This window comes from Tripterygium wilfordii, chromosome 17, assembly GCF_013401445.1.
Source record: "Tripterygium wilfordii isolate XIE 37 chromosome 17, ASM1340144v1, whole genome shotgun sequence".
Lineage (NCBI taxonomy): Eukaryota > Viridiplantae > Streptophyta > Magnoliopsida > Celastrales > Celastraceae > Tripterygium > Tripterygium wilfordii.
This window is the reverse complement of record NC_052248.1, coordinates 1,741,601-1,767,389: the sequence shown is the minus strand read 5'-3', so window position 1 is coordinate 1,767,389 and position 25,789 is coordinate 1,741,601. Positions and strand designations below refer to the sequence as shown.

Below are 25,789 nucleotides of genomic sequence, written 5' to 3'. Positions count from 1 at the left end.
AGGATTGGTTTGGTAACCTGAACACTCCCAACAAGTTGGACCAAATGTTAAGGGCTCAGATTTTATACTTCCTCCGTTTTATTTTGGGCTGCATGCTTTTGTTATTGTATATGAATACTAGTGTACTACTAGTAGTAGTGGTAGTGTCGCTATATGAAGCATATGTTACACGTTAACATGGTAGCTGTTGTGTGCAATTTAATAATAGTAAGTGCATGCAGAGGAAGCTCGTGATCATGCTTGGTAACTTCAATGGCGATAAAAAAAAAAAGAAAATTTTATTACTTCAAGACAAATAGGTGGCGGAGGTAGGTTTAATTGACTTCTTTTGTCATTTTACACGTGTGAGACAAATAAAATAAAGAAGATATTCCAGTACCAGTAGTAATGTAGTATGCTAGTACTGTACTCACGGACTCAGAGGCAGTGAGAATGGCTGCAAATGCGCTTGGAGAATCTGGTGCCACGTCTGCTGGAAAAAAAATAAAGGGAAGCTTCATTTAGGCCCATTTAACATCGCCGACAATTTTCTCGGTAGTAGTAGTAGTAGTACAGAACTACACATATGGTATAAAATACAAACTGTAAAGATACTGTTGAGTGATATTCATGGGCTTTGTTAACATATATAGATGATTTCAATTCATAACCATCTACAATGCTTTTTTTTTTGGAGGAAAATATCTTGTAATAACTTCACAGTTAAATAGGCTTTTTCTGTTGGGCTTTGTGCACGTTGTTTGAATCCCCTAAAGTCCATGGGCTTTATGCAATTTGAAGCTGAAAGCCTTTCCAGTCCAGAGACCGAGAGACGACCCTTTGTAGCAAAGCCCACGTGGGAAAGTTAAGGCCCAAAATATACCATAGGACGTTCGTATGGGCCTACGAGGGCCTATGGGCTTTATAAATGGTGGCGGGAACCTAATTCTTAAATTTTCAAAATTTACAGAGTTAGCGGGCGCGCGTTAAATCGGACCTGTATATTTAAGTTCTAAACCCCCAAAAATTTTCAGATTTCATTTCCTGAAAGTGAAAGAATAGGGCTGTGCTCACTCTCCATCACCATGGCTAACCAGAAGAATCGAGCAACCACTGCAAAACGGAGCCTGAAACGAATGTTGGAGCGAGAATTTGAGGAATATGAAGACGATCGCAAGGTTTCTAAGATCGAGTCCTGCGACAGTCCGTCAGGTTTGATGTGCGAGATCAGATCTCAAGTCGAAATTCTTAACTCTACCAATTCTCTAGCTAAACCAGATTGCGTTGCTTCCAGGAAAGCCGCCAACTTCCTCTCCCAGATCGCCAAAACCGGTAATTACTTTGCCGTACTTTCAGATTTGCTTTTGTTATTCCGTCATTGGATATTTTTTTATTTGATAGCGAAAATTGTCCGTTTCCTTGATTGGTTTTCATTTATCGGTTGATTTACGATTTGTTTGTTTTTAGAGGACACTGTGAGTCTGATTGTGGATTGTGGAGCTGTGCCAGCACTAACAAAGCATCTTCAAGTACTGTCTTCGCCAAAAGAAGGGGATGATACTCCCAAACTGTACAAGCATGCAGTAGAGGAAGAATGTGCTGCTGTTCTTGGATTACTAGCTTTCAAGGTAATATATTTGATCGTTATGATTAAACTCTTCATTTTTGGATTCAATTGTTGCTTTGGTTTTCCTACGATTCTTATTAGCACTCATGCTTCAATTTGGTTGAAGTGATGTTTCATTGTTTTGTGCGTGATAAATTCTTTACTAAAATAAAATTATTCTGTTTGTATTAAACAGCCAGAGCATCAACAGCTGATAGTCGATGCTGGAGCTCTAACTCATCTCGTGGACTTATTAAATAGGCATAAAATTGGTTGTAGTTATCAGGCACACAGTGGTGTAATCTGCAGAGCAGCCGACACAATTACTAATCTTGCATATGAGAATAGCAGCATTAAATCCCTTGTCAGGTTTGCTTGTTTACATATTTGCCAACAGCTTCTGTTAATTGCTGCCTCCAGCTTAATGATTTCCTTTCCTTCGCACTCAGGATTGAAGGTGGTATCCCAGCTCTGGTTGAATTGCTCGAGTTTGGTGATGATGAGGTACAGCGAGCAGCTGCGGGGACCTTGCGAACCCTTGCTTACAGAAATGATGAGAATAAGAAAAAGGTTAGCAAGTTCATTGCTTTATGTAGTATTCTTTTGATTGTGTTCAATTGTTGACATTGAATGCAAATTTACAGATTATTGAATGCAATGCTCTTCCTGCACTTGTATTAATGCTTCAATCTGATGATGCTTCCATACATTCTGAAGCGGTTAGCTCTTGTCAAATTTCTTCTCTTTGTTCTCTAATTCACATAATTTATTTTGGATTGGTAGTCACTTTTTGCATTAGCTGACTTTTCCAGAGGTTTTCAGGTCGGTGTGATCGGAAATCTGGTTCACTCATCTCCGGACATAAAGAACGAAGTTCTTCATGCTGGAGCCTTACAGCCTGTTATCAGATTACTCAGGTTGGGCTTTGACGCTTTCTTCCACTTTTTCTTCAGAGAATCATTATTTATTGGTTTCCCTTGCCAGCAGTCTGTCCTTACTAATCTGTAGCCTCAATGACAGTTCCTCCTGTTCAGTGAGCCAAAAAGAGGCAGCTTTGTTACTGGGTCAGTTTGCTGCAGCCGATTCTGATTGCAAGGTAGAATGAGTTTGCCTTTTTCAGTTTGTTTCAGTTCTATGTACATGCATATGGTTGTGTATATCCCTGCATATTCCACTCTTTCCTGTGTCTGTCCTTGTGTATTTCAACTTCACAACAATGAGGTTCCTGCAGGTGCATATTGCTCAGCGAGGTGCTGTCCAGCCACTGATTGAGATGCTTCATTCCCAAGATCTGCAGGTTAAGGAAATGTCTGCTTTTGCACTTGGGAGGTTGGCACAGGTTATTCCCTATTAATCCTTTTGCTCAAGTATCATCACTTCGAGCAATTTTATATTCATCTTTGACTGGATATTTTATCTTGGGGTTCTGAAAAAAATTGCATTTGATGTTTGGTGTTGATACTGCTATGCCACTGTTTCTGTAGCAGCTGAATCATTTATAAATTTTGGTTTTTCAATTTTCATCAAAGGAAGAAGTTCCCATAAACATCACTACCCATCTTATTACTGTAAAAAATTGAGTTGAAGTTCTTGTAATCTTAAATATGTGATTTCTTAAATCTGCTGAGAGTCGGTGACTCTTAATGCCAAATGGTATTATAGTGTTTAATTTCTTAGGTAATAGTATATTGTTCATTTCTTTCATAATTATTTCTTTAAAATTGGCTAAAGTCTCTTCATCTTAGGATTCACATAATCAAGCTGGAATCGCTCAAAATGGTGGTATAGTGCCTCTACTTGAGCTTCTTGATTCAGAAAATGAATCTCTTCAGCATAATGCTGCTTTTGCACTCTTTGGTCTTGCAGATAATGAGGTACAGTTTTTCAATTGCAAAGTACCCTGTCTGTATTCATCATCTAATTTTTCAAGTCTGTTGAAATTCTTATAAAATTTCTATGTTTAGGACAATGTTGCAGATTTTATCAAGTTTGGAGGTATTCAGAAACTCCAAAGAGGAGAATTCATTGCTCAAGTATGCACTCCAGCTTGTGACTTAGTGTTGGATATAATTACACTCTCCTTTTTTATGTAGTTTGATGTAGCAATGTTGGGTAGGTCTCATAATCATCATCTCATACATGCAGCGAACAAGAATTTGTATAGCCAAAACATGCGAAAGATTGGAGGAGAAGATTCATGGACGAGTTAGTTATTACACTTCTTTTCTTATTCCCTAATCTGATTTGTATTTTGCCTTCTACTATTTTTCACTCTTATGCTATTTGGTAACGAGCTAAAGAAAAATTGATTATTCACCTATGAAATGAATATTATCTTCAGAAAACAGCACACCATTCCTGATACATTGTTTTGGCAGGTGTTGAGCCATCTATTATATTTGATGAGGGTTGCAGATAAAGCTGTTAAAAAATTGGTTGCTTTGGCTCTTGCTCATTTTTGTCGTCCAGATGATCGGAAAAACATTTTTCTTGATAATAACGGTATAGATTATTGCGATGCCATAATCTGCAGAAGTGTCTTTCTTATTTACCGTTTTAAAATTGTTGTTCCATTACAAAAGATTAGCTAATTAGACAGCTTATTCTATTTGTGTTGGACAAAATGTCCCACATCGGTCAAAGACCAAGCAAAGTGCCTGTATATAGGAGCAAGCCCCTCTCCCCTCAATAAGGCCTTTTGGGGGGGAGTTGGATAGGGTCCAGAATTATTTACATGGTATAGGAGTAGATGTGCATTCGTCCTCGATAAAAAGTCCACTCGTTGGGCCTTGGGCAGAGATACCTACTCCACGAGTGCGGGGGGTGTTGGACAAAATGTCCCACATCGGTCAAAGACCAGCCTCCTCTCCCCTCAATAAGGCCTTTTGGGGAATTATTTACAATTTGCTTTCTAAATTAATGCAGGGCTAGAGTTGCTGTTGGAGCTTCTTGAGTCCAGGCTACCAAAGCAGAAAAAAGATGTTTCGGTGGCATTGCATAAGTTGGCTGTCAAAGCAACTTCAGTCACTAAGGAGGATGCAACTCCTCTATCATCGAATCCACGTGTATGTTTCATTTTTATGTTTAGCTGATTTAGGAGTCCCCCAGATGATAGTGTCTTCATTTTGACTGTACTGTTACGTCTTTATTGCTTGCAAGCTTTCTGCGCTAGTTTTTGGAGTGATATGAAATATCTCTGAAATATTGAGTTTTAGTCTCGGGATTGAAATTCTATTTAGGTAGGTTTTAATTAATTACTTATGATTTACAGTCAACTTGTGGAGACTGTAGACACATTGCCGTCCAGATAGCTTAGTTCTCTCCGTTTCTTATGCTGAGTTTTATTTTTGCAGCCTTTTCTGATATACCCTTTTTCCCAAGGATAAAATAGTTCTACTTCCACTGTTTCACATTACAAATTAGTATTCCTGCAATACAGAAACTTTGCCACTGGGTCACATGTAGTAAATATATATATATATATTAAATAGAAAAAACAAAACAAGGCATTTTCTCCCATGAATAGGCACAAGATGTGTGTTTTTGTATTTGGTATAGTTCAGCTTTGATGTTTCTTAATGATTGCTTGGATCAATTTCGTTGTCACTTCATTTTTCAGTCATCATATAACATGTTTATGTACTTGACCATCATATGTCCGCTATCGTGCATAACTTTTGTATCATAGGATGTACCCCTTAGTATATATATCAAAAGCTTCCATGAATTAGGCTTCTTTACTTTTATCATTCAGGTATACTTGGGCGAACAATATGTGAACAATCCTACATTATCTGATGTTACATTCGTAGTTGAAGGTATGATTTCAATCCCTTATCTTCTCATGTAATATGTTCATTAGATATTCTTAAGTTCTTATATCCCCTCATTTCAAGATCAATTGTGAAAGTTTGGTTAGCATAATTGGCATTAATGTGCAATTTTGCTTCTATTCTCCAGGTAGAAGATTTTATGCCCACAGAATTTGTCTGATTGCTTCATCAGAGGCTTTTCGTGCAATGTTTGATGGTGGCTACAGAGTGAGTATTCATATATATATATATATATATATATATATCCTTGAAAGACTAATAAAATATAAACATCACATGGCTGGAAAGGATAATATCTGAGGCTATTTTCATCATGTTCTCTTCACAAAGAATTCGTGGCTCAGCTGGCTCATAGACACTATAGTAGTTACTATGGTCTAGATATAAGAAACTGATGAACATTAAAATTTTTTTTGTGAAAACATTAAATTGATATGTTACATAGAGATAAGAAAATTTACAAAAATGCTTTTGCAGGAGAGAGATGTCGAGGACGTGGAGATTCCAAATATTAGATGGGATGTTTTTGAGTTGATGATGAGGTGCATAAACTAAACCATTCTGATAACCAAAACAAAGGTTCCTTGGTGATCAGCATTCTAAGTTCTAATGCTTTTGCTATCTGTTTGCGGTCTAGATTCATTTACACAGGATCAGTAGATATCAACATAGATATTGCTCAGGATCTCCTCAGAGCGGCGGACCAGTATCTACTTGACAGCCTCAAGAGTATTTGTGAATATGCCATTGCACAGGTTTGCCAACATATTAGCTGCTTTGATAATTTGTCTTACCATGTCATGTCTCTTAACACTAATTGCTAATCTGATAGTTCCTCAAAACATTTTTTCAGGACATTTCAGTGGATAATGTTTCTCTTACGTACGAATTTTCAGAGGCCTTTAATGCTATGTCTTTAAGACGTGCTTGTATACTTTTTATACTGGAGCATTATGACAAATTAAGCATGAAGCCATGGTATCTTTCCCTTGCCTCTTCAACAAACTACATTTTTTTTTTTATCAAAAAAGTTTCTTGAATGCTTGTGTTTATTCAATTCAATCTTATGGTTTCATTCAAGTTTAATGGACGAAAAATGGCCACTTCTGTGTGCAACATGCAGGTATTCTCGTTTGATTCGTCGCATCATCCCGGAGATGCGCAGTTTCTTTGCAAAAGAATTCACAAAGCCTATCCAATCCTCGCAAAGTTGATGCAACAATTGGTGATTTAGCATTAGGTTTGGTCTTCCCCTCCCACTCCCCATACTAGTGTAGAATGTGCAGAAAAATTAGCGACCACTGTCTAGCTCATGAGTGAATTTATTATTGTAATCAGGCAAAACTGAACGACATAAAACCAGGCTGAACCAGCCTTTCCGCCCAATTATGATTTCTCATTTAGCGATTTTGACCTTATGTAATGAGGTGAGACGAATTCCGAAACTGTGGTGATGTGAGTTGCGTAACATAAAATATGATAGCTCTCGCTTTCTAACAATGTTTTTGTTTTAGAATCTGATGCTTTAAGCAAACTACTCCCTCCAAACACCTAAATCAATCATATTTTATAGCAACGATTGTTCCAATTCATCACAAGTTCCTAAAAGAACATTTCTTGATTTCTATTGACACCATCATTTGTGCTGGCCAAGTATGCCTTAGTTAAATAGAATCATATGAACAAATAATGCAACCCAATGAAATCTTGAGTAAACACAAAGTGGTATGAGGACACAGAATCATACATATTATTCATGCTTTTGCATGCAGTAAGACCCAGACCCAAACAGCAGAAAGCGTGAAACTAGAGGGAGATACAGGGCCTAAAACAAAAGCACGCTAACAAAGATCTAATCCTAGGGCAAGCTCAAATCAGCAATGGCTCAAACATGTCGGTAGGAGTGCCCTGCAACATCTTAACATCTGCATGGTTGAAGTTTGAACCATAGTGTGTATTTAACAGAATGTGGAACTGCAAGGATACATTGACGCAATATGTATCTTCATCTAGCAACTGTGGAAGCACAAGTGGTAGAATCATCTTTCTTCGACCAATTATCTTTGATTCTACATGCTTGCATTGGCCTTTCAATCTGATGCCATTCTGCACCTTCTTTTTCCATCTGATAACAGTACGTTCTGAACGTATCGACACTTACTAGAAGTCTGAAATCTAGCGTAAACAAAAGCTTAACCTCCAACCTGTTCAACTCTCGTGTGCTTACTCCTCCAACTTTTGCATAGTATGCGTTGTTAAAGAATCTGCAAAATACATTTCAAAAGACGAGAATCAAATATCTAAATCACAAAAAAAATAGTACAAAAGGTCCGTAATCAGTATATGCCTTCTGAGATAAGGCTATGATAATAATGATTGCACCAACAGACACCCATATATTTGAGAATTGGTACTCACGCATCATCGATAAATTTTGCTGCCACCATAAGACTAGTTATAAGAAGCCGGTGAACATTAAGGGAAGTCAGCCGAACGTCAGTTTGTTGAAGAAATCTATCAACATAAATGTGTGCCACAACAAAGCAGGAGGGACTGCAGCCAGAATATTTGAAGATACGATCAACATACTGCCGGATGCTTATATTAGGTGCTCTTAGACCATGAAATATGGTAACAACATCCTTAACTGATGTTGTCTCAAGTAACATCTCATTTTTATGAACAGTTCTCTCAAGAAGCGAAGAAAGAAGGGATAAAATCCGAAGGCTCCCCGGAACAGCATTGCTTGATCCTTCAAGGCCCAAAGTGACGTAAATATCAGCGTCCAAGCTCTCAATAGCTATTTCTTTAGTTCCCATAACCAGGTTGTGCTGCAACACACTAAATAAGAGTTAGCTTATTGTTGCTGGCTTATTGCATAATACTTAAATGCTTACACTTCCAGGAGAAAGTAAGATGAATAAGAAAAGTGCTAATGATTATTTTCTCTCCCATAACAAGGTGACCATAAAAGTAACTTGAAAGTTGAAACCCTATCAAATTTCAAATGATTAAATTGACTCGTACAAGAATCCACAACTTAACAAGTGCTACTGCCAGCTCCTTAACGTTACAATACAAGCTACTTAATTGAAGAAAATTTCAGAAAGAAAATTTTCTGATCAATAATACAGATAAAAATGAGTTCATATCTTCCCAGATTCAAACTCCCAAGGAACGATAAACTCGATTCATAGATGGGTACAGATGAAGCAGCACAGTGTACTAGTGAAGAGATCGAAAAACTTCCAACCAGGAATGGAAAGCTTGATTCATAAACAGACCTTTTTCTATCTATCAAGACCAGAACTCATAGCCACCCAACCAATTTTGTTCTAACGCCAACGGGCCTAAAAGCATAGATATAGAGAGATAAAATTGCTAACCGAACAAAATCTTCAAGAATTGAAATTTAAGAACTTCAAAACATCATCAGAATCTAAGGAATTGAAGTACAGAAGTTGACTGTCCCATAAAAGAAACCGCAAGGGTTCTACGTTTTAAGACAAAAATCAGACCACCATGTCAAATCCAGACAGAAAGCAATCTTGAAGAACTTTACCCATTAAATCCCATCGCGTGTAAACCCATATCATCAAACGAGGAAATAATACAAATAAAACAATCAAACAGTCAAAGAAATGCAAAAATCCCAATTATATAGATAAAGAACTCACAGATTCTGAAGATATCGTCCCTCTGGTCCGTAGTGACTACAGAAGCGTCAGGCACTAAGAAGATGCACTGAACATAAAGAGAAAAGGAACAGGAATTGTTTCATACAGTGGAGTCGACCATTCTCTCTCTTCTCCCTGCCATGTATCTACAATTCTACACATGAATGCATCTTAGGCAGAGGGAGAGAGAGAGATTGCTTTATTTTATCAGCCTTCACATGGAAGTTGTATATAAAGTAGGCATCTTTCCTTCTGATAGAATATAGATATATGTAAAAAACTTTACTTTCACAGAAGATAGTGTCGGTTCTGGGTAGTGCTGGGTTAAGTGGCAGGGAAAAGCTTGGATTCTTGGCTTCTATGGAGTGAAAAATATCGGACCCATCAGCTACCACCAACCAGTGCTTTCTTTTTCTCCTCTTTTTTTTAATTAACTTCATTGATATGACTAATCTCAGTATTTTGTAATTATCTGTGCTTATTTGTTCTCCTTAATTCGGTTATAGAATCTTGGCTTCTATGTATGTATTGGAATGGAAAAAAAAATCGGATCTAAGTCAGTTTTGGGTTGGATAATATCACCTATTTACGAAATATTTATATATCCAAACTCTAATATGGATTGCATTTTTTGACGTATTTTACTAATCACTCTTGGATTAGTTTAAATTCAGACAACTAAATTGGATTATAATTTAATCCAGATTAGGGTCCAAACAACTAAACTGAACAATAATTATGTGTTTAGACCCAGATTCAGTTTTAAATTGAACAAAAAAATTATGTTTAAACCCATATTTCGAACATATAACGTATGTTCAAATTTAATTTAATTTGGATAAGACAAATTCAATCATTCAAATCGGATGACACCACTTCTATAGAAGGGAAAATACAGGATTTTCCTTGGGCGATATTTTAGATTCAGATTCACATCTAAAAATTAGTAAATTACGCCGCAACAGAGGGCACTGTGAGTGCATCATTTGGATTTGACGACTCCACTTGGTCAAACAAACAATAGTTATTAGACAAACCATATGGTCGTCTTTTTTTTGAGTTACAACTAAAGTAGATATACTGAGACAGCTACAACACACTACCCAGAGTATTACATCCAGGCAAAAAAAGTGTGTTGTAGGGGAAACTTATATACTACTTCAGAGGGACAATCCTAACCATATGGTCGTCTTAATGCTTATATCTTCCTAAGGTGGGCCTCTAATGTAATTCCATCCATTAATGCTGACCGATGGCCATCAATTTAAGGCCCAGTTTGGTAAGGATTTTTTAGAAATATTTATACTACTTGTTAGTATAAATGTTAGTATCCATCCAAATAACAATTTTGATACACATAATTCGAGAGGTTTTGGGAACATTTTATACTAGTTTTGAAATGCTACAATTTTTAAGTATTTCACTAGTATTTACATTTTTTTTTGTCCCCATTAATTTAGCTTATTCAACTTATACCCCAACTATCGTTAAATATCTTATTTAGGTTCCCTTTAGTAAAACTTTAATTGAAAAAATAAACTAAATTATAAGCTATCATAAATAAGTTAAATATAAAAACAAGTCAAAGGCAAACAAAGTTTCACGTCATACCCAATAATCCTAGAAAAAATGACCCAATAAAAGATCATTGTTGTGTCCGTTCATTCATCCATGTCCCAATAAATTTCATCTTACTCCCCCGTCCATGCCCCGTCACCATTCGTTAACTTTAGCTTCTTAAAGTTGATTGGACCTGACCAACAAAATGAGGCGGATATTTGTTTGGCTACAAATAATTTTGTTTCATGTTTCAAATAATTGTGGGCATAAGGTTTTTTTTTTTTCTTCAGGGAATCACATTGGAGAGCACTTGATGCCTATGTGACAAAAACTGTATCCTCCACCGAACTAGAAGGATACAGGGCTACAGGGGGACACATCAGACATGTTGGTGGACCAAGAATGACATAAGAATTGGTGGTATGTCTCTGTCACTCCCTCCATCAACAAATATTTTTTTATGGCCAAATCTGTATATGATCAATATACATACAACTGAACTGGCCAATTATTGTTTCTGACTGGATCATCACTAGAGACTGGAGATCAGATCACCAACTCTTCAATCTTATAATAACAACAGATTGGGCCCATGGGTTGGGCAGAGCAGCAAGATCCATGGCCCTAATCTATAGCGCCTTCAAGGCCCCAAATCGGCCCAAACTCATCCAGGTCAAGTAGTTTGTTGACTTTGTTCAACAAGATATGTAGTGGCCCGGGTGCCGGGGCTCTGCTGTAAAAAAATTACAGCAGGCCCCGCTGTAATAACAATTCGGGATGAAAAAATTTTTATTTTATTTTGAAAAAATTATAGATGTGTAGTTTATGATCTAACGAATCCAACGATATATTTTTTGTTCAAAACAAAAATCATATGCTATATGAAAAATGCTTAACAATTTTAGACCGTCGGATATAAACACAAAACATTCGGTGTCTGGATCAAGATGAATTTGATTTTTGTTTCGAACAAAAAATATATCGTTGGATTCGTTAGATCATAAACTACACATCTATAATTTTTCAAAATAAAATAAAAATTTTTTGCGACCCAAATTACTTACAGCGGGATCTGCTGTAGTTTTTACTACAGCAGACCCCTGCCACCCGTAGTGGCCCGTGGTTGAGAGCATTTTCGTAGTCGCACGCAGGGGTTCAAGAAGCGGAAGAAAACCCCCAATTCTTCATTTTTAATTTTTGGGAATGGTTTGATTTCCCGCATGAAGTAATTTTGATCATATCTGCGTTTGATTAAATTACAATGAACTACCACCACTACGATTATACTTTTAAATCCCCAAATTCTCGATTTCAATCAAAGGAAGTTAATTTATCCTCCTTCCGACTTCACAACGTCCCCGACTCTGCGCCACAACTAGGGTTTACAGTTACCTGTTTGCTTTCTCGGAAAAATCTAGGGTTTTGATTGCTTCATTGCTCAATCAGGTACTACCTTTAATCTCTACATTAATTGTTTTATTTAGTCTGATTTTTCAGATTGTATGTGAAAAAGATGTCTCTTTTACTTCTATATCTCGGAAGCAAGAGAAAGGGAGTGGGGTTTCTTTGAATCCATTACGGCTTTCAAGTTACCCGCAGTTTAGAATCATTCATGATTGCAAGTGTTTGCTGCTTCAGTTACAGTTTTCCTTGCTATTCATTTGTCTTTTTTTAGAAATTTTCTCCGTTGGTTTGGTGGACAGCTGGACGAGTTACCCGAAGTAAAGGAAACTTGAAACTCGAGATGTTAATTTCTTCAGTTTAATGTATTGGGTTTTCTACGTCAAGATTTATCCCCTTTACTGTTCAAAGAATTTGTGGATATCATGATTTCTCATTGGATGTCTGGATGTTTTCTTTTCCTTTGGGGAACGCGAGAATACATATTGTACGGAAGATTGAGATTTGTTGTTTTGTGGGAGGGATGTGAGGAGTACAAGCCACAATCGTCTACAAGATGTGACTGTTTCTTTAGTTTTTGGTTGCAATTTTGAAACATAACTGCAAATGATTAATTTCAGTTTGTCTGGTGTTTATGAGTGATTTACCTATTAATGGTGTTCTGAGTCTTCTGACTTGTAGTTGTACATTCCATGACTGCTGATATTAGATACTTTACAGACTGTTGATATGCCTTTATATCTTTTCTATTTGATTGAAGTTATTGAAAGAAATTTGAAGTGAAGCAAAAGAGAAGATATGATTATAGTTTTATACTTGTTCATTTTATTTTTCTTATCCCTCGCCAGGGCATCACCATTATTAAGTCCAGTTTAGTACTTCAACTTATTTTATGACTTTACCTCATCCGTCCCCAATCGCCTGAAAATGTTTGAACTTTAATTTATTATTTCTTCTCATGTTGCTTGTAAAAGACAATCAAAACAATTTTCTGATTTACTAGCTCTTGCGAGAATTAAGAGGAAGCTGTGAATTCCTGCAGTGGCTATTGAACTAGTGTACTTGCTGTTTTATCAACTGTTAGAATAGTTTCTATCGATTAACAATGTACTTTAGTGTTGCTATTGAAACATGAGATTTAGCTCGGAAGTTCAAAGTAAAAAGTTGACGTTATCAGGTAATATCTTCCACATTGTATTTAATCTGTGCAATTTTGGATGATTTAAAGTTGTTTATGCAATTCCCTCATCACTTTTTTAAGCCTTTTGGAAATCAATTTATTTGCTACATAGTTTCTCATCTAGAGCATAGACCTGTCAATGCACCATTGTTTTACTTGTGTCTTTGTTGATCCGTGATCTTTGTGATTTTATATTTGGGTTCTTGGGAGTGATAAATGGTTTTTCTTGATTTTATGTTCATAGTTTGCCAATTCTGCCGAGATTTGGGTTTTACCCAAGTGCTTTCTGTTTTTAAGATTATAACATAAAAATTGTCGAGAGCGATCTTTATTGCTTGAAGATAATGCTGTATTCTGAAATCGTAAATACAAGTATTGGAGATAATGTTGAGGTCTATGCTGTGCTATTTAAGATACATAATTGCAATTTTCATTTGCTGTGTATTTCTGGTCAAAATTTAATGTGGTTATGACTTATGACACTTCACAGTTAAGTTTGACATGGATTCTACAACGCAAATTTTCCAACATCGCTTGTCGGTCAAATTGTGGCCCCCAAGTCAGGGTACCAGGCTGTCACTTGTGGAGAGGATGACAAAGAATCTTACCACCCCATCTTTTATCTCCAGAAAATATGGCCTGCTCAGCAAGGTAGACGCCGAGGAGGACGCCAAGAAAATTGAAGAGGTAGCCTATGCTACTGCGAACCAAAACTTTGTGAAAGAGCCAGATGGCGATGGAAGTTCTGCAGTGCAGATTTATGCCAAAGAATCTAGTAGACTCATGCTGGAGGTTCTTAAAAGAGGCCCTAGAGCAAAGGATGGAGAGGTGGTGGTTGCTGAGAAAGCTACTGCTGCTCAAGGAATTGTCTTCGATATATCTGGAGGTCCACGGGCATTTATTGATGCAGAGGAGGCAGAGGAGCTGTTAAAACCTTTACGAGAGCCTGGAAACTCATTTACTAAGATATGCTTCAGCAACAGGAGCTTTGGATTAGATGCAGCTCATGTGGCAGAGCCCATTTTGTCTTCTATCAAGGATCAGTTGACAGAAGTAGACTTGTCGGATTTTGTAGCTGGAAGGCCGGAGGCAGAAGCTCTCGAAGTCATGAACATATTTTCCTTGGTCCTGGAAGGTTGTAACTTGAGGTATCTGAACCTTTCAAACAATGCTTTGGGGGAAAAGGGTGTCAGGGCATTTGCAGAGCTCCTGAAGTCTCAGAATAATTTGGAGGAGCTGTATTTGATGAATGATGGTATTTCAGAGGAAGCTGCACGAGCGGTTTGTGAGCTAATTCCTTCCACGAAGAAGCTTAAGATCCTTCAGTTTCACAACAACATGACAGGAGATGAAGGCGCGGTTGCTATTTCTGAAATTGTCAAGCATTCTCCTGCATTGGAGGATTTCCGTTGTTCGTCCACAAGGGTAGGTGAAGATGGCGGCATTGCTCTTGCCGAGGCACTCAGGATGTGTAGCCACTTGAAAAGGCTTGATTTGCGTGACAATATGTTTGGTGTGGAAGCTGGTGTTTCTCTGAGCAAATCTCTATGTGCATTTGCAGAGCTTAGTGCGGTTTACCTCAGTTATCTGAACTTGGAAGATGTGGGGGCTGAGGCACTTGCCAATGCTCTTAAGGAGTCTGCTCCGTCACTAGAGGTTCTGGACATGGCTGGCAATGACATTACAGCCAAAGGTTCTTCGTCTTTAGCAGCCTGTATCGCGGTAAAACAATTCCTCACAAAATTAAACTTGTCTGAGAATGAACTGAAGGATGAAGGCGCGATTCTGATTGGCAAGGCATTAGAAGTGGGCCATTGGCAGTTAACCGATGTTGATTTAAGCTCGAATTCGCTCAGAAGGGCAGGAGCGAGGTACTTGGCACAGTCTGTTGTTCACAAACCTGGATTTAAGTTGCTAAATATCAATGGAAATTTCATATCTGATGAAGGAATAGATGAGGTGAAGGATATGTTTAAGAACTGCCCTAGTATGCTAGGATCCCTGGATGAGAATGACCCCGATGGAGAAGATCTCGACAACGAGGCTGAAGAGGAGGGTGGATTTAATGAGGATGAATTGGGATCAAAACTGAAGGACCTTGACATCAAGCAAGAAGATTAAAAGATCAATTGCCTGTATTCCATGTATTGCTCATGTCCATTGACTATACTAGGATTCATCCAGATTAGTCTTGTTCTGGGAATATCTCCAGTTTCCATTTAGAAATTAGAAATTCAGGTTACAGTTGTAGCTTAGTAAAACTTCCTCTTCTTTTGCGTAGGCACCATTAGTCTTCTAGCTTATGCTAATGTACCTCAGACTCAGATTGCAAATCTGAAATCTTCTTTTCTAGATATTTACATTTTATATTTTTATTGTGAAGTTTCATGAGGCTTGGATTGTTGAAGGTTAACTCTTTTTTTTTTTTTTTGGTGAAATGGAGGAGGGGGATTCGAACCGTAGTTAACAAGATGATATACATTATTCTTATTCCTCCCATTAGTGGCTCGGGTTTCAAAAAAATAGTGGCTCAGGTTTCAAAAAAAAGAAGGTAAATGGCAATTAAATGAGTAAAAATTAACTGAGTTTAATCCATTGATGATGTGCTTTAATGCTTTTAAAAGAGTAAAAATTATAATCAATAGGTTTTTAATATTTGATATCAATGAAGTTGATTAGTTGAAAGATAAAATCAATTAAACTGAGTCAAATATATGAGGCTTTCCCTGTTAAAAAAGAAAAAGGAAAAAAGACAACTAAATATGTAAAAAAAAATAAAAATAACTAAAAGGCAATTTAACAGTCCAACAGGTCCTAATCACCTACAGGATATTCATTATAAAGAGTGAATTACATCCGTCAGATTCGTTGGGGTTGCTGGGGCGCGTCAAAAAGTATATCTTTTATCGAATCAGAAAGGAGTGGGACCCAAATGCACAGATCTCCATTATATAGTAATAGTCTTTCGGAACGTTGCCCCGATCTGCGGTCCATCGATTTCAAAATCCTCATCCTGAAGCTAGCCGTTGCGTTTCTCCACTCCACTCGCTCACTCTCTCATGGCAGCTTCAGTGGAGACACCATCCCCTGCAAGCCTCAACAAGGTTTATGCCCTGCTCTTCCGATTGCGAGCTCATTCTGTTTTTTTTTTTTTCCTTTTAATTTTCTTCTAATCTCCTTCGTCGAAATTGGTCACAGGAGTCTGCCAGTTTTATGGCGTCCTCTCCTCTGTTCAGCCCTGGCTCCGATAAGCGCTTCTGGAGCAATCTTCGTGGCCGGATCGATGAGCTTCTTGAGGATCGTCACCGAAAACTACCCGCAAGCGAAGATCGGCTCAATCTTGACCACTCTTTAACTGCGAAAATCGTGAGTGTTTAGTTGGTAGTTGCATAAATTGCTGTTCAGTGTTCGATGTTGATGTTATCGAATTGATTGCTTTTGTGATTGTGCGCAGAACGAAGAGAAGTCGGAGCGGATGAGGAAGATGAAGGAGGACTCAAAGCTTCTGCTTAGAGGATTTGACTCTGTATCTCAAACATTGTCTCAATTATCCAATAATCTCGACAATGCTCTCCAGGTAAAGTCGATTGAAAAACTCATCTGCAATGTTGGAGCAGGAGGCGGTGATAATGACTGATTATTAGGCTCTGTTTGCTCTGTTTGCTCTGTTTTTAGGGAGCTAGGGATCTGGCTAAGCCACCGACAATGACCGAGATATTCCACATTAATCTCAAGAGCTTGGAGAGTAAACAAGAGGGTTTACCAGAGAGAGAAGAAATCGCAGAAGACGAAAAGACAGGTAGAAAAAGGAAGCTTGATGATAGCTCAGAGGATCAAGCAGATGATTCACAGAAGGAAAATGAACAAAACCCAAGAGACAAGAAGCTGAAGAAAGCCAAAAATGTTGGTTTATCTTTCTCTATGTTCCGTAAATATTTTGATAACTCTGTCAATTGCTGATTCTGGGTTGCTTTACTTCTTGCTTTTGGGCAGATTGCCATTTCCATGGCTACAAAAGCAGCTACACTGGCAAGAGAATTGAAGTCAATAAAGTCTGATTTTTGCTTTATGCAAGAGCGATGTGCTCTGCTAGAGGAAGAAAACCGAAGGCTTAGAGATGGATTTGTGAAAGGAATCAGACCTGAAGAAGATGATCTGGTAATCCTTTTCTTCCTTCTAAATCATCAAGCAAAACATTCTGAACAAAATTATGTATTCATATTCAACTCAAAATTCTGTGTTGCAAAAGGTGAGGCTTCAACTGGAGGCACTGCTGGCTGAGAAATCCAGATTGGCGAATGAGAACGCAAATCTGACCAGAGAAAACCAATGTCTTCACCAACTTGTAGAGTATCATCAACTTACATCTGAAGATCTCTCTGCTTCTTATGAGAATGTAATTCGCGGAATGTGCTTAGACTTCTCTTCGCCACAGCAAACAGTGGCAGAAGATGCAGATGGTGATGTTGATACTGAAGCTGCTGGAACACCCAGAAGCAATGTTTTTGACTTCTCTACTTCACTTGACAACTGCTTTGACAACGAGAAGTAGCGGGAATCGCAGGGTTCGGTGAAATTTTGATTGCTTACATGTTTTGATCTTGCAACTGCAGGAGGCAAACTGTTCTTTTCAGTATGTTTTATGACAATGAAATATGTACCATGTTAACGTGCAACTCTGTAGGCCTACCCTGTCACAATGTATGAATAAGCAAACGAGTAAGATTTTTTTTTTCTCCCACTGGTGTATGTCAATACCATATCTGCTGGTGAAAGCATGCCCACTTTACCTTCCATTTCTCTAACTAGATGAAACATTTCTTGGGGTATTTCGAAACTCTGTCCAAAACTACGTATCAACGACTAGGATCAAAACAAGCTGATTATACAGGCTTAACCCACCAAGTAAATCAAAATACGAGTACATACTAAAGCAAGTTTGACATTCAGTAAAATTACCTAATCACATATTCTAAACACGGTACATTGGTATATGCCAGCTCAGTTCTTTCCACTCTCTTGATTACGTCTTGTTCTCTTTGATGAACGAATTTCAGTAAGAGCACCATTTATAGGTTCAGTACAAACATTGGGTGCTGTCTCAGTGGCTCTGGCAACAAGGAGCACTTCTTTAGCCATCTCCAGCACTTTTTCATACTACGAAGGAAATAAACATGGGGAACAGTAAAACATGTGTCACATATGTAAGATGACAACAAAGGCTCAATAATTCGTAACTTGATGATATTATGCTAATTACCCTTTCTGTTTATCTGAAAATGTATAACTGACTGAAAACAATAGCGACAACCATGAAATGTAACAATATTTAAGAAAGCAAAAGAATATGATCTAACAAACACAGAGAAAAAAAAATAATCTACGCTACGGTACATCTCATGCCTTATAGTCAATACAAACTTCACTAAAGATACTACTATCTTAATAGCATATCCAGAATAAGCAACAAACAGAAACTTACCACTTCAACTTTTCCAAGAGAATTTTCCAATTTCAAAGCAAGATCATGATTTTCCTTTGTTGAGGCTTTGAACTGCAAATGATAATAGGATAAAAGCAATTAGACAAAAATAAATATATACATAATGTGGTAATGAGTTGCAAAGTCCACAAACGAAGCCCAACAAGTTCCAAAGAAATATAATTGGGAACCATAGAATAGCATATCCATAATGGGGCGTGTCGCAGAAACCTACTCCTTCAAGTTTGTCAAGAGCAATATCCAACTTTAGAGCAAGCTGACGATTATCCTCTGTCAAGGCTTCTATCTGCATAATGAAATTGAAGAAAGCAAATAAAGAAAAATAACTCTACTTAAGATGACATGAAAAGGAAAATATCCAAAATGCCAACTAAAAAACAAAACCTTCTTTCGGGAGTCAATGTACAAGCCTCTGTATTTTCCTTCAGCATATGAGGAGGTTTCAAAAAGAAATGTGCTCTTAGTTGTCTGCAACGATTCCAGAGAAATAGTTTTAACTTAGTTAATGGAGAAAGGATTGGGCACGTGGGGGCTGTAGTGGTTGGGGTTTTTACATAAATCAATAATGTTAATAAATCATAAACCTTGAACTTCAACTCCTTCTCCTGATGCATATGCTGTTCATCTTCATCTTCTTTGTCACTTTCACTAGCAGTGATTTCTTCAATCACTCGCTCAATGTCCTCATTTCGACAAGGTAATGGCGTACTTATAAGACGTTGAGACCGCCTAACAATAGCAGGACCAATATTTTTTCCTGGAGTCTTCTTAGAGATTGCCTTGGCAGCCATCGGTGATATTTCTGCTTGTATTTCAGTCTTTTCCAATGGAGGATTTGTGGTTCCAGGCTCAGTTTCCACTCTTTCCAAGCCTGTATTAGTGCTTTTAGGCTGCAAACCAAACCAGGTAGAGGAGGATTTAAGCTTCCAGTAATCCAATCTATGATTAATTACATACATAAACACAACCACACATACATATATCCAGTTTTTTTTGTGAAGGATCTATAGGCTTCAGCTGGAACTTCCAGATGATGTTAAAAGTTCATGAATGATACAGTACACTACATTACATTTTTTACTAACAACTTCATCCAAGCAAACTGAGAATTTTTTTTTAAAAGCCATGCAAACAAAAAACTCTGTGGCCTGAAGAGTTCAATATAATCAAAAAATTGATTGATACAGGCACATTTTGACAAAATGATTATCCTAGCAAGCTAGTAACTCCATTCCCTTTTCTTTGAGAAGAAAAACTCAGTTCCCTTGTGACCCATAATATCGAAGACTGGTAAAGAAAGGCATGTATGGTAAAGAAAACAACTATAAATGACACTGAAAAAAATGGCAAGAAACTCAACCAAAAGCACAGTTACTAAACCTGATTTTGATAGTTGAACGGTCTTCATTAATCAAAGGAAATTAAGCAGCTTACACACAAGGGGTTTGGAGACATTACCAGAATCATAAATCAGAAACCATAACTTTAAATCTAAGACATTCATTATCTTACAGAAAATAGAAGTATTCCTACTTAGGTGATTCACAGTTCAAAAGAACTACTCACTGCCCGAGATACTCACGATATCATAGTGCATTAAACTTGACTGAAGGAACTTGTTGATTATCTGAGATGTCTCAACACAAACATTCCCAAAAAGCAAAGAAAACAAAAATCACTGCATGCACAGCCAGAAATTATACACAACCGGGAAAATCACCCGGACTTGAATAATATTTTAGGTGGTCTCCTTTTAGTTGCGAAATATTCAACAATAAACCAAGTTTCTACCTTTACCATAAAACCCTAATCTGGAAGTGCATTTTCGAAAGAAATACGGAATAAAAATGTAAACTTTGCATGCTAAAAATAAACTACAAACAACACAACACAACGAGATGCAAAATTATTTTACAGATAAGATGAGTGCGTATACCAAAACCTTCTGCGCCGAAACCTTTTCCGCTGCCAGTGCAGCCTTCGATTTCCTTCCCATGGTCGCTTTGGCTATCTGAGAAAATCACTCAAGAGTCCGAATACTTTTCTTGCGCCTCAAAAGAAGAAGTCACAAAATAAGAAAGGAGAAGGTGCAGAGTTGCAGACTAGAGAGTACAGAGTTTTAGGCACATGACGCCACACGCGCGACTCCAATTCCAAATCAGTCCAGTTGCGTTGATTCCTTCGTCTACCAAATTGACGGCCTTGATTGTCGCTATCTGCGAATGTGGGACCATGATTACTGTTGTTGGCCTCGTGTTTCTGATTTGCAATTTTGAATGCGAGTACACAGGATGAGAATCGCCTATATATTGCCTAATGATGGGCCGATCATCAAATCTAGCCCAAATAACTGGGCCTTGCCTGCTATCTCTACCCCAACCCCAAGTTCCAACGGTAATAAGATCTGATAAATCCAGAACCTCTCAACTCTCTCTCCCGAACCACAATGACAATTCCTCCTCCTCCATGACACCCTCCCTTTTCCTCCACGCTTCCTTCTCCACTCCATATCTCTTAGTTTAGGGTTCGATTTCCTATAAGATTTTGATCAGTAAGACCTAGCTAGGATGAATATTGAACTTGCGCTTTAACTTGAAGAAGCCATTCAGAAAGTTCTTTTGGAAGAAGTGTTGGCAAACCTTATCAAGATGAGGTAGAGAATAGATTAGACAAACCTTTTAGCAAGATAAGGTACGTATATAACAGATTAGACAAACTTTTAGTTTAAGAAATGCAAGATGAACTATCTAATGCTGAGACAAAAAAAAACTTAAAACGCTAGAACTCGAAATACAAGATCTTCATATATATGTCAAATCTTGTTAGCTAGCTATACTTTGCAATCAAGTTTTGGAATCTTTTTTCCAGAGCAAGAAATTATGGCAAAAAGTCCTCATTTTGCTTTATGTTTTAGCGAACCAAAACGTTAGAACAAATAAGTTTCTTATTTTGGTTGGGGTGGTGAACTCAACTACGGTAATTTCTTACAAACGCGGGAGGTTACAAGTTCCACTCCTACACCTAGCAATTTTGATGTTATTTCTCACACGGATTTTGGCATGATCTTACTTGTCATATGCGTGGAGCGGATTGGGTTGGCATACCAAGTTTAGAACTAACCTAACTGTCCGATAGGCATGTACACGGGTTTCGACATAATCTTACCTATCATTAGTGTAGAGCAAACTGGGTTGGTAGCCCAAGTTTAGAACTGACCTAACTGTCCTATAGACATGTTGGGCTGGAGAAATCTTGGTAACAAAAAAAACCAAAGTAGTCAGCAAATGTGGTATAACTCATTTTCTTGTCTTTTTACTGCATATCTTGTTAGATATAGAACCCCACATTTCATATTTGCTGGAAAAGTTGTAATGCAAGCTCATTAAAGATCATTATTCTTTTTGTCCTGCAATTGCATTACTATTTGCATAACAAAATTGAAAGATCCCTCTTAGTATGGTATCAATCTCCTATCCTAATCCTACTTATGAATTCGTAAATTATAGGTTAGAATACAATAAATGGAAAGTTAAATCTTATTGTGGTATTCGTCTCATACGTACGCTAATCCCACTTGTGATTTGTGTAATTAGATGATTAGGAAACCATTTGGAAAGTAAAACATCATCCCTAATTGCTATAAATTTTTTTTTTGATGGACTAATTGCTATAAATTAAAGGACTATGAAGTTTGTAGTGGGCTTTAATATGAATCTTTTGCCATAGAAAATGTGGCTGGCCTATAGAGCTGCGAGAGGCATGTACGGTTAACCTTTTTTGTCTTCATAAAAAAGCTAAGAACCGACAACGAGAATGATCAATGAAACAAAGTTGTTGTACTAAAAATGGCCAAAAGGGAATGAGCGGAGTGGGCTTTGTTGACATAGATGTGTAAAGCACTAAAGCAGTGTGGGCTTTGTTGACAGAGATGTGTAAACCAGTACCATGAGAATCGGCCGACGCATCATCCATCCGCGATAATAATTTTTGAAATTAAATTGGTTGGATCAAAGAGTGAAGGTCTGAAGTTTGAACTCACATTTTTTAAAAATAATTTAATTTATTTATAAATAATAATATCATATATGGTTGTGTGACTTTTATACCAAGTATAAGATTAAGAGGTATTTCTCTTAATATATGAAAGAAGTAGCTTTTGCTAATTTGCTTGGTTCTATGATATAAATCAAAAGCATGCATGCAACCAAAAAGTTGGATTGGCAAAGCAAATTTGAGGGTTAGGGGCTTAGATTGAATGTGTAAAAAGGGACATATTCTTGTCACCCTAGCTCAGCAGCACATGCACATGCACTTCCTTTTCTTGGGTTTTGATCTCTAATTAACCTAATTAAGTAAGTCAAAACCACAAATCAAAGTCATTAGATTCAAAACTATTGTTTCAATAAGCTAACAAGAGACAATGACTTGTTTTAATGACTTTGATTTGTGTTCAATGATTTTAGTACAAATAGTTGTTATTTGTCTCTTAGAATTGCTTACTTAGTTAAATGATTTAGTAGAGATAGCTAGTGTGTGTGTGTGTGGGTTGTTTAGAGAGAAAAATGAGTGTCTATTAGTATTACTCCCTTTAGAAGCGAATCATTTAGTGTGAAGCCCTTAATGCCTGGCTTGAAGAAACTAAATTTTATCCTAGACAATGCACTTAAAAAGCCTGGTTTAAGTGTGGAGAAACTAATTCAAGATAGATGAGCTTTGTTCCTTCTTGTCTTGCAAGTTTAGGTCTCTGGATTTAGCAAACAAAAACACACGAGGCTAGGCTTTAACCCAACTTATCATGTCATCATATGAGAAACTTCTATGTTCACGGGTATAACGGCCCGAGTTTAGGCACATGTCAACTATTCAACGGACAAACTTCTTTGATAACGTTCTTAGTTAAAAAAATAAACACGCAATTGATGTTGTTTCTTTCCTAAATGAAACTTTCACTGTGAAAATTTTAATATACCACATCGAAAGATGTGGGTATATAATACCCTTTTATAGGGGCAAGCCCCCTCACTCTACTAATAAGACATTTTCCTACGCTTGTGAGTTGGACTTATCTCATTTGCTTGAGCCTAAGGGAAAACAACGTCGTGCGAGCTCGATGTATCAACGAGAATCGGACAACCGAAAGCAGACAATATTGTTGGTATGAATGGATTGAGAATTTTGCAACAGAAAGACAAGCCCCCCACTAATGTGTTCAAAATGGAGTATGCAGTGTTCAAAATGGAGTATGCAAGTTGTTTCGAGAAGGGGAAGATTATTCCATTGATATGACGTTCATATACATTGTTTTTCACTAATTTTCAGAAGATGGGTATTATAGTAAATTCATTAATTCGTGACAATTCCCAGGCCAAACTACTAAGCTTATAGTAGTAGTAATAGTAATGTAGTATCATTCTATCAACCAATTATCGACAACTCTTCTCCTTAATTAATGTTTAGGAAATCATTGTCGTGTGCATTTGGTCTGCCCCTTTCTCCTAATCTTGGTAGTGGATTATATATATATATATATAAAATATAGCGTGGCTCTTATACGAACGTCTATAACTTTTCGCTTTTTGTTTGAAACAGTGGGGGACGTCCGCACCTGAGTAGTTCTCATTTTGTTGTGAGACTAGTGGTTTTATCATTTGATGTCGCGTGGTACTGTAAAGTTTGTTGTGAGACTAGTGGGAGTTATAGGTGTACAAATTCCCACTGTAGGGTCTACTGTCTAGGCCATGTCTGCTGGTTCTGACTATAAATTCAACCCCCACCCCTTGATGTCCTCCATGTTATGTCCATTTCTCTTCTGTCAATTCTCCAAACCATTACATGGGTTTTGTCTAAAACCTTATCTTTGATTCTTTTTAGCCCTTAAAACTTGTCCAAAACTCTCGCATTTCAGACCAGAACAAAATTCCCCTGCTTTTCCTCTGTGAGTTTCCCCTGTTTCCCCTTGTTTTTGTTCTGAGAATATCCAAAATGTCATCAAGTGTGTGTCAAGGTCTGGATTTCAATCTCTTCAATGCTTCGCTTAAGCCCTCCCTCACTGACTCCGAGGTTCACAAGGAAGAGAACAACATGAAAAGCAATGACAATATTGACATGCGTGGATGGAGTTTTCTCCAATCTCTCAGCAACATATCTGAAATCAACAACAACAACAACAACAAAGAAGCAATTGAGAATGAAAAGGTGTATGTCCATCCCCTCCAAAACCGCTTCTCTTCTTCTAAGCTTAGCACCAAGAGCTTAGAAATGTGTACTGAAAGCCTTGGAAGCGAAACGGGCAGTGATTGTAGCGAAAGCAGCGACGAGATTCATTTCACTCCATCACAAGAACAACTTGACAATTTTGAGTCGTCACCGAAGTACTACAAAAATAGGGTGACACAGAAAAGAATGAAACGTTGCGCTAGCTTTCCGCCTCCATTAACTTCAATTAGCGGAACCAGTGGTGTCCGATTGAGGCCTCACAGGGAAGGTGGACGTTTGATTCTAAAAGCTGAATCCGCTTCTTCTTGCCTTAACTATTTTCAAGCTGAACGAAGCAACGGACGGCTTAGGCTTAGTCTACCGAAGCATTTCTCCCCTGACTGTAACCATGATGAAGATGAAGATGAAGATGTAGAAGAAGAAGAAGCTGACGTTGATGAAAGTGAAACCGAAACACAAGACATTGAAAAAATTGATACTGACGTTGGAGAAACAGAGGAAACAGACGAAATCTTTCGTGTGGAAGGGGAGGAAAATGGCGTGAAAGTGAGAGGTGAAATGGGTGCGAAGAAGCTGTCAATAACAAGTAGGTGCAAGGAAGGTGAACGTGGAAGGAAAGGATTGCTTAATTGGGAACCCTTTTGGGTGGCTTCATAAACCCTACCATTCATATATCTCTACTAGTTCTGTTTTTCATCGTCAATTGCTCTGTCTTCTTACTGTACTAGTGGCTATAATTTGAGCTAGGTATTGGGTACCTTATCCAACCCAATACCCAACTACGTTATTTATGCTTATGCTAATGCTAATGGGAGTTATTATCGTTACATTGTT

General features: G+C 37.6%; 6 protein-coding genes across 10 annotated transcripts; 4 read left to right on the top strand and 2 right to left on the bottom strand.

Moving 5' to 3' along the window:
* The first annotated feature begins 1,037 nt into the window (after positions 1–1,037).
* On the top strand, positions 1,038–6,918 carry LOC119983149 (ARM REPEAT PROTEIN INTERACTING WITH ABF2-like). Its single transcript, XM_038826832.1, has 19 exons — positions 1,038–1,311; positions 1,447–1,607; positions 1,782–1,954; positions 2,035–2,155; positions 2,230–2,304; positions 2,408–2,502; positions 2,606–2,681; positions 2,817–2,924; positions 3,331–3,459; positions 3,550–3,618; positions 3,731–3,790; positions 3,964–4,087; positions 4,511–4,650; positions 5,340–5,403; positions 5,546–5,625; positions 5,896–5,960; positions 6,056–6,173; positions 6,272–6,396; positions 6,542–6,918. Exons 1-19 carry the CDS (start codon positions 1,065–1,067, stop codon positions 6,630–6,632), a joined length of 2,121 nt encoding a protein of 706 aa, XP_038682760.1. The 5' UTR covers positions 1,038–1,064; the 3' UTR covers positions 6,633–6,918.
* Positions 6,919–7,082: 164 nt separating this feature from the next.
* LOC119983150 (cyclin-U3-1-like) lies at positions 7,083–9,483 on the bottom strand. 2 transcript variants are annotated; one of them, XM_038826834.1, is made up of 3 exons: positions 9,096–9,483; positions 7,837–8,249; positions 7,083–7,682 (listed from the first exon to the last, which is right to left on the bottom strand). In XM_038826834.1, the coding sequence occupies exons 2-3, from the start codon at positions 8,235–8,237 to the stop codon at positions 7,424–7,426; spliced, it is 660 nt and encodes a 219-aa protein (XP_038682762.1). In that variant the 5' UTR covers positions 8,238–8,249; positions 9,096–9,483; the 3' UTR covers positions 7,083–7,423. The 2 variants fall into 2 exon arrangements, with proteins under 2 accessions (XP_038682762.1, XP_038682761.1); XM_038826833.1 differs by having other exon boundaries at positions 7,837–8,259; positions 9,096–9,481.
* A 2,368-nt stretch (positions 9,484–11,851) lies between these two features.
* On the top strand, positions 11,852–15,661 carry LOC119983082 (RAN GTPase-activating protein 1-like). 3 transcript variants are annotated; one of them, XM_038826743.1, is made up of 2 exons: positions 11,852–12,101; positions 13,866–15,661. In XM_038826743.1, the coding sequence occupies exon 2, from the start codon at positions 14,020–14,022 to the stop codon at positions 15,355–15,357; it is 1,338 nt and encodes a 445-aa protein (XP_038682671.1). In that variant the 5' UTR covers positions 11,852–12,101; positions 13,866–14,019; the 3' UTR covers positions 15,358–15,661. The 3 variants fall into 3 exon arrangements, with proteins under 3 accessions (XP_038682671.1, XP_038682668.1, XP_038682670.1); XM_038826740.1 differs by having other exon boundaries at positions 13,727–15,661; XM_038826742.1 differs by having other exon boundaries at positions 12,331–15,661.
* Positions 15,662–16,183: 522 nt separating this feature from the next.
* LOC119982199 (liprin-alpha-4) lies at positions 16,184–17,977 on the top strand. The gene is made up of 6 exons (XM_038825446.1): positions 16,184–16,340; positions 16,435–16,602; positions 16,691–16,813; positions 16,912–17,139; positions 17,230–17,394; positions 17,486–17,977. The coding sequence occupies exons 1-6, from the start codon at positions 16,296–16,298 to the stop codon at positions 17,786–17,788; spliced, it is 1,032 nt and encodes a 343-aa protein (XP_038681374.1). The 5' UTR covers positions 16,184–16,295; the 3' UTR covers positions 17,789–17,977.
* A 125-nt stretch (positions 17,978–18,102) lies between these two features.
* LOC119982201 lies at positions 18,103–20,869 on the bottom strand. Of its 2 annotated transcripts, none has more exons than XM_038825447.1 (6): positions 20,676–20,869; positions 19,324–19,629; positions 19,124–19,207; positions 18,954–19,025; positions 18,719–18,790; positions 18,103–18,393 (listed from the first exon to the last, which is right to left on the bottom strand). In XM_038825447.1, exons 1-6 carry the CDS (start codon positions 20,733–20,735, stop codon positions 18,238–18,240), a joined length of 750 nt encoding a protein of 249 aa, XP_038681375.1. In that variant the 5' UTR covers positions 20,736–20,869; the 3' UTR covers positions 18,103–18,237. The 2 variants fall into 2 exon arrangements, with proteins under 2 accessions (XP_038681375.1, XP_038681376.1); XM_038825448.1 differs by having other exon boundaries at positions 20,682–20,869.
* Positions 20,870–24,705: 3,836 nt separating this feature from the next.
* Positions 24,706–25,762, top strand: LOC119981639 (protein FANTASTIC FOUR 3-like). Its single transcript, XM_038824712.1, has one exon. It carries the CDS (start codon positions 24,722–24,724, stop codon positions 25,610–25,612), a length of 891 nt encoding a protein of 296 aa, XP_038680640.1. The 5' UTR covers positions 24,706–24,721; the 3' UTR covers positions 25,613–25,762.
* The last annotated feature ends 27 nt before the right edge of the window (positions 25,763–25,789 follow it).

Excerpts from the sequence above, each read along its gene's own strand:
- LOC119983149 (XM_038826832.1), top strand. The coding sequence starts at position 1,065 with ATGGCTAACCAGAAGAATCGAGCAACCACTGCAAAACGGAGCCTGAAA. Across the intron at positions 3,619-3,730 it reads GAGGAGAATTCATTGCTCAA|CGAACAAGAATTTGTATAGC; the intron begins GTATGCACTCCA and ends TCATACATGCAG. Across the intron at positions 5,404-5,545 it reads TGTTACATTCGTAGTTGAAG|GTAGAAGATTTTATGCCCAC; the intron begins GTATGATTTCAA and ends TCTATTCTCCAG.
- LOC119983150 (XM_038826834.1), bottom strand. The coding sequence starts at position 8,237 with ATGGGAACTAAAGAAATAGCTATTGAGAGCTTGGACGCTGATATTTAC. Across the intron at positions 7,683-7,836 it reads GCAAAATTTATCGATGATGC|ATTCTTTAACAACGCATACT; the intron begins GTGAGTACCAAT and ends TGTATTTTGCAG.
- LOC119983082 (XM_038826740.1), top strand. The coding sequence starts at position 13,738 with ATGGATTCTACAACGCAAATTTTCCAACATCGCTTGTCGGTCAAATTG.
- LOC119982199 (XM_038825446.1), top strand. The coding sequence starts at position 16,296 with ATGGCAGCTTCAGTGGAGACACCATCCCCTGCAAGCCTCAACAAG. Across the intron at positions 16,603-16,690 it reads ACTCTTTAACTGCGAAAATC|AACGAAGAGAAGTCGGAGCG; the intron begins GTGAGTGTTTAG and ends GATTGTGCGCAG. Across the intron at positions 17,140-17,229 it reads AGCTGAAGAAAGCCAAAAAT|ATTGCCATTTCCATGGCTAC; the intron begins GTTGGTTTATCT and ends GCTTTTGGGCAG.
- LOC119982201 (XM_038825447.1), bottom strand. The coding sequence starts at position 20,735 with ATGGGAAGGAAATCGAAGGCTGCACTGGCAGCGGAAAAGGTTTCGGCG. Across the intron at positions 19,630-20,675 it reads TTTCGGCGCAGAAGGTTTTG|CCTAAAAGCACTAATACAGG; the intron begins GTATACGCACTC and ends TTTGGTTTGCAG. Across the intron at positions 18,394-18,718 it reads CTCTTGGAAAAGTTGAAGTG|TATGAAAAAGTGCTGGAGAT; the intron begins GTAAGTTTCTGT and ends TTTCCTTCGTAG.
- LOC119981639 (XM_038824712.1), top strand. The coding sequence starts at position 24,722 with ATGTCATCAAGTGTGTGTCAAGGTCTGGATTTCAATCTCTTCAATGCT.